The 10491-nt window shown below is 37.7% G+C and overlaps 1 protein-coding gene and 1 long non-coding RNA gene across 2 annotated transcripts; both read left to right on the plus strand.

Annotated features, from left to right (window-relative positions):
• The first annotated feature begins 3780 nt into the window (after positions 1-3780).
• On the plus strand, positions 3781-4674 carry LOC122072575. Its single transcript, XM_042636933.1, has one exon. It carries the CDS (start codon positions 4087-4089, stop codon positions 4465-4467), a length of 381 nt encoding a protein of 126 aa, XP_042492867.1. The 5' UTR covers positions 3781-4086; the 3' UTR covers positions 4468-4674.
• Positions 4675-5620: 946 nt separating this feature from the next.
• LOC122072576 lies at positions 5621-10202 on the plus strand. The gene is made up of 2 exons (XR_006138550.1): positions 5621-9551; positions 9883-10202. It is a non-coding gene; the product is annotated as an uncharacterized LOC122072576 (long non-coding RNA).
• Positions 10203-10491: the final 289 nt, after the last annotated feature.

Here is a 10491-nt window from a genome sequence, read left to right on the forward strand (position 1 = left end):
AAAAAAAAAAAAAGAAAAAAAGCTACAATTATGATTCAGAACACATGGGAACGATTTAACATCAATAAAATATCCCTTAAAAAAAAAAAAAAAAAGAGGGTCTGGCTCACTGGAGCATACCACCAACTTTTGATAAACTAGTGGTATGTATCAATCACAGATGGTAGGACAATGAAGTTTTCTTCCAAAGGAGTGAAGAGAGAATGACACATGTAGGCATCTTGGTGGTGTGTCAGTCTTTCTTTCTTTTCTGAAAAAAAATTTAAAAATCTTAAAGATGGAGTCAAAAGTTTGACAAAATAATAGAATAGAAGATTTGAACACCGACAATGCACAATCCATGCAATTATCTGTTACACTATCTTTGATTTTTATCTATTTATTTATTTATTAGGCAAGAGAATCTTGATCGTTTATGCAGCCATTGTGCCACCACAAAGACCAATGGGAGGTTTCATGAAGACATTTAAGCAGAGGGGCAGCAAGATCTTTCGCATCCACTTGTATCTAGGTGTAAAGACATACAAGCGGACAATGTTCTTTTCCCTTTATTTATTTTTTTGGGGTTAAAACACTGCATTTGTTTTGTGCCTCTGAAAAACTATAAATAAAATAACTAATGACAGGTTGCGCTGTGCCTCTATAACTAAGTCATTCCCAACAGACACGAAAGGCCAATTAGAACACCCAGATTATACTTCCCACATTTTTTTACCATTGTAAGTTGGTAAAGAATGTGTTGACCCTTTTACCATGGATTTAGGGGATGGTATCGGTCTTTCGATACCAATTCAGATCAGATTGGATGGGATCAGATCGATGTATATTGATCTTTTTGCCCTGCTTTTTCTAAAAGTACTAAGTTTTTTACTATTTTACCCCTAAAACAATATGGATAACTGATCAAGATTGATCAAGATCAGGGATCGGTCTTAGCCTATGCGATACAGCCGATATGGCCAATATGAGACCGAGACTTGAAACCATGCTTTTTACGGAAAAGATGGTGAGTTAAAGATTAATGACCTCAACCCCATTCATAAAGTATTCAACCTTAATCCTGCTTTGCATGATGGTTTTTTCCCGACTCAAACCTTAACTATTAAGTCGTAATGGAACAATCTTAATTACCATTGCATCAACATCCATCCTTTCTCATTTGAAACTCGGAAGGCTCTCATTTTTCTAAGAACTTCTCTCTTCTTTGATAAACATGTGTATGTGGGGTTTCTTTTTTTTTTTTTTTTTGTATGGGATTTTGGAAGTAAAACCCATCTTATTGATAACCGTCAGTAGCTTTAATTGGACGTAAGTATTTGGGCAATTAAATATACATATTAGCATTTTTTTTAATCCTATATTGTAGCAAATTTAAACGTTTAAAACATTCTTGAAATGTTTGACTATATTTCTGATAATTCCCATTCAATTGCCGAACAATTTGAAATGAGAAATAGATCAATATGTTGCATGCCCCTACACCCAGACACATGGCGTGGCAAAAAGACCATCTAACCCCTGGTTGTATGCATGTCTTCTTTGATTGGGTCTCGTATTGGTACAATGGCCATGTGACTAGGTAGCGATCTCTAACCAGTTTAAAAAAAAAAATCATATTGAATATTGTTTAAGAGAAGGTTTTTCTGGGCATGAGGCGTGGATCCCCCTACATAAGGTGTCAAAACCAAGTCCAAACCATTAAAATTGATCAAACTGAACCAAAATGACCTAGATTGAACCAAACCAAACAGATATTTTATTAGATAAGTTTCAATTTGGGGTGTGATGAACTACAAAACGAATTCGATTCATAACCTAAACCAAAACGACAAGAAACCAAAATCAATCCAAAACTCATTAAAAAAAAACTAATTTTTTCATAGTTTTGTATAAATTTGTATAGAAAACCAAAACCAAAACCAACGCAACAATAAAACGATACAAGAAACAGAAAAAACTAAATGGAAATTTCTTTATTGGTTTGATTTCAAAGCCTACCCAAACCAAATCAAAACCAAACCCAGCCAACTATTGACACTCCTAACCTAGTTATTATGAAATATTTTATTCATATTTGGGAGGTTAAGGTAAAAAAAAAAAAAATAACGATAATTTACTATCATTCCCCTACACTTAGCCTATAATTATTCAAACTCCCTTATTTTTAACTCATTGGATACCATTTTCTGATAGTCCATTACATTTCCACTTTTACCTCTCCTTCTCCCCTGCTGATTTTAAATACCAAAATTACCCCCCTCTTCCACCTGATAACTGGTTACTCTTCGCATCATTTCTCCCCTTCTCAAAATGTTAGGATCCTCTTCCTCATCTGGACTTCAACGAATCTATCTCTATTTATGGAAGATAGGGGTGTTCAAAGAGCAAAATGTTGAGAATGACGAAGAAACTCACTTTCCCACGTTAATCATTCATGAGAGGGGGAAAAAACCTGATAAGGGCCGAAGCCGAAGCCAGGCATCCATCCTTCTAAATCCAGACTTTAGGAGGCTGGAGTCGTTGATGGAGATCGTCTCTACGTAGAATCAGAGGTGCACAAGAGTGGGGCAATGGGCAGGGCGGGTACTGTAGTGGTGGGCGTAGGGTGCTGGCAGTAGTGCAGTGGTTGGGGGCTACGATGGCAGGCTTGGGATATGAGTGCTGGGTTGTAGTGGAAGGAAACAACAAGGGCTGCTTTCAGGTGACGACGGCGGAAGTGCCGCGATCAAAACAACGGAAAATTAGATTTGATTTTGGATACGAGATATGCATTCCCTATTCAGAGATGGTGCTAGATGACAGAGAATCGCTGCAGAGATGCGTTGGCGGGGGTGGACGCGAGGCAGAATGCTGCTCTCGAAGACATGTTTATGGTCTGACTTGAACCGACTCGATTAATAATTGTGTTGAGTTTGCGTTCACAGTGTAGGTAGCTAGCCCGTCAGGTGGTTGATCGAACCGATCGATTATATGTCTGACTTAAATCTATTCGTTGTAGCCCAATCAAGCCTGACCCCTTTTATTGAAATACAACCATAATCTCATATCATTTCTCCTTTTTGTCAAAGATTTGTGTCACTTTCTACTATGATGATTTTTTGTATCAAACTAGTTATTTTAATGTTTAAATTGAACAATTATGGACCTTCAACTTACTAAAGAAAAGAATTTTAAAGTAGACACATGTAGAGTCCGTTTAGACTTAAATAGACCCGTAGCCTGGTTAAAGTCCATTTAAAGTAGCCCAATTAAAGAACGACACCGACTAACCTGATTATAAACCGTACCATACCATAAAAAACTAGGTTCGTTTACTTAAACCAGTGTTCATGGTGTATGATTTCCAAGTGATTAAGACCAATTTATGCCTGATCGAGATTGACTCGGCCTGATCAATTGACATCCATAGTGCTGATGGAGGTGGAGGTGGAGGTGGAGGTGGAGGTGGAGGTGGTGGTGGTGGTGGTGGTGGTGGTGGATGGCAAAGAGGGTTGGCTATGGTCACCCTGAATATCGTCCCCCTCTTGGCACTTGGTTCAGCCATGATAAACCAAAAGCGTAACCCAAAGGAGATGGGTTCATTGGTATTCGATTCAACTTGGAGAAGATGATGTGGATCCCACCATTTTTAGAGGGAGAATGATGATTGAGAAGGTCATCGGTTACTAAGTAGAAAAGAGGGGTAATTTTGACATTTAAACAGCAGGTGAGAAGAAAATGTAAAATTGAAACATAGCCTAGGAGTATGAAAAGAGGTTAAAAGAGACACTGCACCGTCTGCCGTTACCGTTTCAGGAACCTACAGCATAACGTATCTGATAAAGAAAAGCGTGTACAGCCCACGAACAAAGAAGACTCAGGAACCGTTCAACCACCCCTATTTCCATTCCTTCCCGTCTATGTCTGAACCGTTCCACCAGTGAGAATCCATCACTTTTCTTCCTCAAAGCAACCTTTACTTTCTCTCTCTCATTCCCTTCTTCCTTCCTTCCTTCCTTCCTCCCTCCACTGGTTTTAGGGTTTCCCAACAATCGTTCTCTGCAGGTGAAGGCGAGCTTCGGCTCAAAAGCTAAGCTCGCCTAAACCATGCCTAACTTTTTTTTCCTCTCCTTTTGCCTCCTCTTCACCCTCCTCGTTCCCATCCATTCCCATTCCCATTCCCATTCCGATTCATTGTCACATCTTCTCTTACCTTCTGAAACCACCGTTGATCTCTGCGCCGAAACGTCCCAGCCCTCCACCTGCCCTGTCAATTGCTTTCGAACAAATCCCGTCTGTGGCGTCGATGGAATCACCTATTGGTGTGGCTGCGCTGATGCTATGTGCGCTGGTACCCGTGTCGCGAAATTAGGGTTTTGCGAGGTAGGGAATGGCGGTAGCGGTCCCGTCTCTGGACAGGCTCTACTTTTGGTTCACATTGTGTGGCTCATCGTTCTAGGGTTTACGGTTCTGCTTGGCTTTTTCTGATTTCAGAAAACTGACGAATTGATGTACGCTTAGTTCCTTTTATGTTTCTCTGTTTTCTGGTTTTCCGGACTTTCTTTCCGGAGTTGGATCATAATCCTTGTATTTTTTACATTCTTGTGTGTATGAGATAATTCTTTTTTTCTTTTAGTACAACAATAGTTCTGCACATATTTGTCCTGAATAAAGGAGATCTGATTCTTTTTTCAATTTTTTCTGTTATTGGTGAATTTCAATTCCTGTTCTTGGAGATCTGATTCTTTTTCAATTTTCCTCCTCTGGATTCATAAAACGGTGAATGTGACACAATATTGTAAATTGCATCGTAGCAGACAGGGAGTCTTTCCCTAGCTAGTTAGACCCAAATGTGAAATGATATGTGGATGATTAAGTAATTTAGGAGGAAAAAACCGATTTGGTTTTGGTGCATCCGTGAATTGGAAACTTCAGAAAAGAAAAATCTGCACCATGCTTGTATTTGGAGGCACAAGTTCATTCCACAGTGTAGATGGCGCATATACCTTCATTTCTTGGGTTCCAACTAGGAGAAATGCTGGAGAACACGTTAAGGACCATAACCATCTAAAAGATGGACAAAAGGTCTTAACCTTGAGCCAACCACCAAGCGCTTCGTTTCTTTGCCTTTTCTCTTGGATAAGGTGATGCAAGAGCTTGGGTTGTTATTGCAATGATCTTCGGCATTGAGATTATATACGCCAAGCTATTAAGACACTTCTGCAAGGCTTGGATGAGCTTTCAGATTGTACAACCATTAAAAGATCAAATGAAAATTGGTTAGCGGGAAGAGGACCTGCTAGCAAAGGCTAACCGCAGCACCTCATCGTCTGGAAGAACTTGGTGTTTTTTCTAATGAATAACTGGAAGATACAGTGAGTTCAAAATTCTTGATTGCATCTATTTCTTACATGTTTCCTTTCTTTCTTGTTATCACACCTCTCTATAAAGTTTTAGTAACTTCAGAGACTCATATACCACAGGAAATTTGGCATTTGAGAGCGACTGACTACTCGAGCAGATGAAATCTATAGAGAGAAAGATGTATGGGTGATGAATGTTTCTCCTGTAAATGACTAGCTAATTGAAAATTATTTGATCGAGGCTTAATTGGAACTGTCCATGACTGGTATGCATTTCGACTGGATTCTTTTGTGTCAATGAATTTTTTATTTAAATCTTATTTCTTATCTGGATCTGAATTTTTTTATCAACTAGAACAAAGTAAATGACTGCAGAGCTGATCCCATATTGATAATGATGATGATAAAAGACACAACCCTCAATAATGTCAAATAGATGCTTTTTCTACTTGTAGGCTCACATCATTGATCTTCTTTACCAGCTTGTTGTATGCGTGGTATGTTTCCCTTGCTTTCTCCTTCTTCTCAAAGACTACCCTTGGTATCCTTTTTAGTTCCGAAGTTAATCTCTGCCTCTCCTTACAATTAGTATTCCTGAAAGGTTCAGGATCAATGGGTGACCTCCCTCATGAGGTGGCGCGCTTTCCCAGCAATCTGGTGTCAATGGGATTCCTGTTGTTTATATAAGATACATTTAGTTTAAATCAAGTTCCAATCTGATGTTAGGAGAGTCCCTGAGGTGGACCAAATTTCTTTCCACAATAACTGCGCCTTCATTTGCATTTGTGTTTTTATTTTCTTGGTTGTGAGACTACCCAGGAAAATTTCTTTCTACAATAACTGTGCCTTCATTTGCATTTGTGTTTTTATTTTCCTGGATGTGAGATTTGGAATGAGCTCCTTCTATGTCACTGGAGAAGTCCATTTAATGGCAGATTCAAAATTGGGATGAATGTGGTCCTATTGATTCCATGTGCCAAAATCTAGGATTTGGTATAGTTTGAAGAGGGTGTTATTTTAAATCCAAGGCCCTTAATGATTGAGGAGTGGTCAAATTGATCTTGGCATGCCAATGATGTGATTGGGGTCAAAATGGAATCTACCAAATATTGTTTGTCTAGGAAGGGTTCAGCAATGTACTAGACTTATTGGTAGGTCAGTGGCCTTGCAAATGATCAAAATGACATGACATTATCATGCGTGATGGAGGTCAAATGCGATCTTATTAAGACTTTTTTGGTACATGTAGGGAGAATTGCATACTGGAGGCACCAATAGGATCCATTAATCTTGTAATTGCTCTGAGCACATGGAGAGTATGATAGAGGTCAAAAGGGGAACTGGTAAAGATTTTGATGGTCTGGGGAATGTTTGGACCCATAAACGTCTCTCATGGTTTGATTAGACATGCTGGATGCTATCCCATGATCTATGCTGTTTTTGATTTTTTGGGTTGGTGGTGGTTGAGAGAGTAAATGCCAAGTTAAGAAGACTATTGAGGGATGCTTTGTTATCAACAAGGTAATAGGTAAACAGATAAAATGAATATATGGCGTGCAAGTTTATTGAAAACAGGATTGGAATGGAGAGTGTAAGATTTGTGATGGGGTAATGACAATTTTATCATCTGGGTTCAGTGATATATAGGGAGGAACAGTTTAAAGAGGCCATTGCCCATTGAATTAGACTGGGCCAATGAAGTGAAGGGGGATTCTCAAGTACTGTATGATAATCCCTAATACATTCCATTAATACTATAATATTAAGACAGCTAGGACAGTAATAAATGCTTTGTGGAGCTGTTCTGCAATCAGAAGATGGGAGGCCTTGTGGGAACCGTTGTGCATTCAGAAGCTGGCTTTGCTGGTAGAAACTATAAAGTTGAGCGTCTGATGATTTGCTTCTACAGAGTCAATCAAAGGTTTTGGAAACTACATATAATTAAAATAACTAAGCTGACCCCATTTAGTTGGGAAAAGGTTGAGTTGTTGTGTTGTTGTTGTTGCAAACATGTGTGATGGCTTAGTAAACGTACTTTGTGTGTGATTTATTTGACTTTGAATGTTATTGGAGTCACCATAATGCAGTGGTAAAAACAAAATTTTATAGCTTCTCATACTTGTTGAGATTTTCTCCCATGGTTCCACAAGGATAACACTCCCTCAATATAAAAAAACATAGATGGTGTCCTTTGCTTAGGTTTCTTGTGGTTAGTTCAATTTGCTGAAAACTTGTTCGGCAAAATGTTGCTTGTATGTCCTTTTTACATGGAGCTTAACTCAACTATATATTATGAATTGGGATTATATCCTTTGTTAAGTTCAGCACCTGATGTGGATTCTGTTCTTTTCTCAAATCATGTTAATGCGTTTGATTATGTAAAACTGATGATTTCTAATCTCTTTGATTTATGTTTGAGCTTTGTTGGACAATTTAGTTAGCCTTTTCTTCATGCTTCATCTGGGCTGGGCCTCCAAGGGACTCAACCACAAAATCATTAATTGGAGCACGCCCATGGCTTGGCAATTTTATTCACCAAGGACCTTTTGTGACGCTGGAAAATTATAGAGGATTAGGAGGTAACACAAGTGAGCACTTCAAAAGAAAAAAAAAGAAGAACTCTTCGTCCAAAGGAAATCCACCCAAGGGATAAGAGAACTCAAGAAGAACTGCTTATTCTCAAAGGGCCAAAGGTTCCAATAAAATTATGAATAAACTCCAAGTATTCTACATTCCATTCACTCGTTTAAGCTTATATAGATGAGCATGGAACAACTTTTTAAGCATAGGCAATTTCCAAGAATGAAATTATGACTAATTGGAAAGACAAACGTTGGGAAGACAAATAACTATCTAATAGAAAAGGGCTTTGGGATTCTTGAAGGAATTTTCCACATCTTCAAGGGTTTAGAAACATAATGTTTGAAGTGCCCAAGAAGTTTTAGAACCGAATTTGAATGGCAGTTGGACTAAAATGATAAATTCTGAAATTCTAAGTGTCTGCAGTTAGCCCAGACACACTTTACTAAAATGGTCATAACTTCTAGAAAATTGCAAATGAGGCACCATTTTTTTTTGTTGGACAATAGACTTTTAGACCTTTCCATCCATATATGGCATGACTTCTAGTTCCTCCTGAGTTGGTACAGGTGTCGCCATAAAGTTACCCCAAAATCCTGGACTGTAACTTTTATTTCTAGTTTCTATCCTTTGGCTTAGGCTTGTGGGTTTATTGGGCTGGGTTGTTGGCCCATTTGAATGCTCCTACATCATTTTGTATCCTGACTGGTTTTTTTTTTTGGTGAGAGAATTAATTTTATTCACTTTAGTCCATCATATTCCTAAACAATACATCATGTTTTGGGGCCTACCTACCCCACCCCACAAAAAAATAAAAATAAAAACCTTTGTAAAGAAGTATTCCAAATTAACGAAAACACAAAAGTATATTTCTGAGTCAGAAATACTAATTTGGAACAGAAATGTTGTCATACAAAATCAGCCTTAGTGGCTGATTTTGTTGAGATGGAGAAGCTTCCTTCATGTCTTATCTTGAACCGACATATTACATTAGATTATGGAATTATTTTTTGCAATATACATTTCTTATTAATAGGTTATGTGAAAAAGCTTTCTGTATACCTTCTTATAACCTATAATGACAGATTTATTATATTGATGTATCTTCAGTAAAAACCACTTCCAAGTCCTTTTATCCCTGCCATATCTGGTGCTTGGCATTTGTATTGCCACACTCTTTATCTGTGGAGCATACCATATTTAAACTTTTTATTAATTTTTTCCATTATTTTTTTTCTTGGGATTCCAGTGTTAAATATAATATATTTGCTTTCCCCTTTTCCTATCAACTGTTTAGGTTTTGCCTAATATCAGAGCAGCAACAGTGAACGATTCTATGACAAACAATAGAGAATTTATTGATATTTTTTTCCTCATAGAAAGAAGTTCTGAGGATAAGAGTGGTTCGATATTCATTAGCTTAGCTTTGTCTCTGCTTCTGGGATTGGATTCTTCTACATGAAGTGGAAGAGCCCTTAGAGGATCACAGAAATCATGTTCTATTTTCTGAGGCGAAGTTGAAGTGAGCAGAGGGCCACTTATGGATCCCTGTATACCCATTTCATGGGATCCTTGTTGAAGTTTACATGCTTGTGGAATATCTTGTTCCTGCTATTTCTTATGTTCTAGGTAATGTTCTCTTCCTCTCAGTTTAAAACTATTAATCAATTTATCCTTGAAATTATATAATATAAGAAGTTGTTGAAGCATTTTAATATTCTTGAAATAACAGAATAAGGATCATGTCCTCTGTTTAACTGAATATAGGGATGACAAGTAACTGTTATCAAAGATTGTCATATAGCAATAACAATTGAAGAACTTATCGAGAGGCTAAATTATTTTGTTCCTATATTGTTTTGATCTCAGATTTTCTTATTTTGTTTTGCACATATCTATGTAGCCGACTGCATCTAGTTGGGAAGAAGACTAAGTTTTTTTGTCATTGTTGTATCAACAGGCTAGATCATAAGATTAAAAAATTTCCGGCATGGCCAATGTGTCGATCATGTTTTTCGCAGCTTCACAGTGGGAAGATTTTCTCGTGATGTTTAAACCAGTGATAAAAGGCAAAATTTAGTCAATCCTTGGATCTGCTGTTGGATCTCATGCTAGGATGCAGCTTCTTGATCTTGGAGTGATCATTTGGATGTTAATTGGAGCAGACAAAGTTCATGCTTTTACAGACATAAGAAAATGTTAGAATCATGTTCCATCTAACATGGTTAGTTTGCTGTAAAGATATTCAGATCAATGCAGATGCAATCATTATGGCTCCAATTTAATATTTGGAAATGTTTTTTTTTTTATTATTATTATTTTATCCATGAAATGATTAATCACCCTCAAGGATTATCGCCTGGACACAAAAGTCATTAGAATCAGGCATCGAGAACCGTTGGATCATTATCTGGACACGTGGCAATCACCCAAGTAGTTATGAGTTAAACCTAAGTCAGAGAAGCCGGATCCCAATTATGGTGCCATGTGGAAGGATGTTTAGTTAAATCCAATCATTAAATAGGAATAGCTTAGCTTAGAGATGCGTGGATTATCCTTCCCATGGATT

The sequence above is a fragment of the Macadamia integrifolia genome, chromosome 3 (assembly GCF_013358625.1).
Source record: "Macadamia integrifolia cultivar HAES 741 chromosome 3, SCU_Mint_v3, whole genome shotgun sequence".
Lineage (NCBI taxonomy): Eukaryota > Viridiplantae > Streptophyta > Magnoliopsida > Proteales > Proteaceae > Macadamia > Macadamia integrifolia.

Coding starts and splice junctions, on each gene's coding strand:
- LOC122072575 (XM_042636933.1), top strand. CDS start 4,087: ATGCCTAACTTTTTTTTCCTCTCCTTTTGCCTCCTCTTCACCCTCCTC.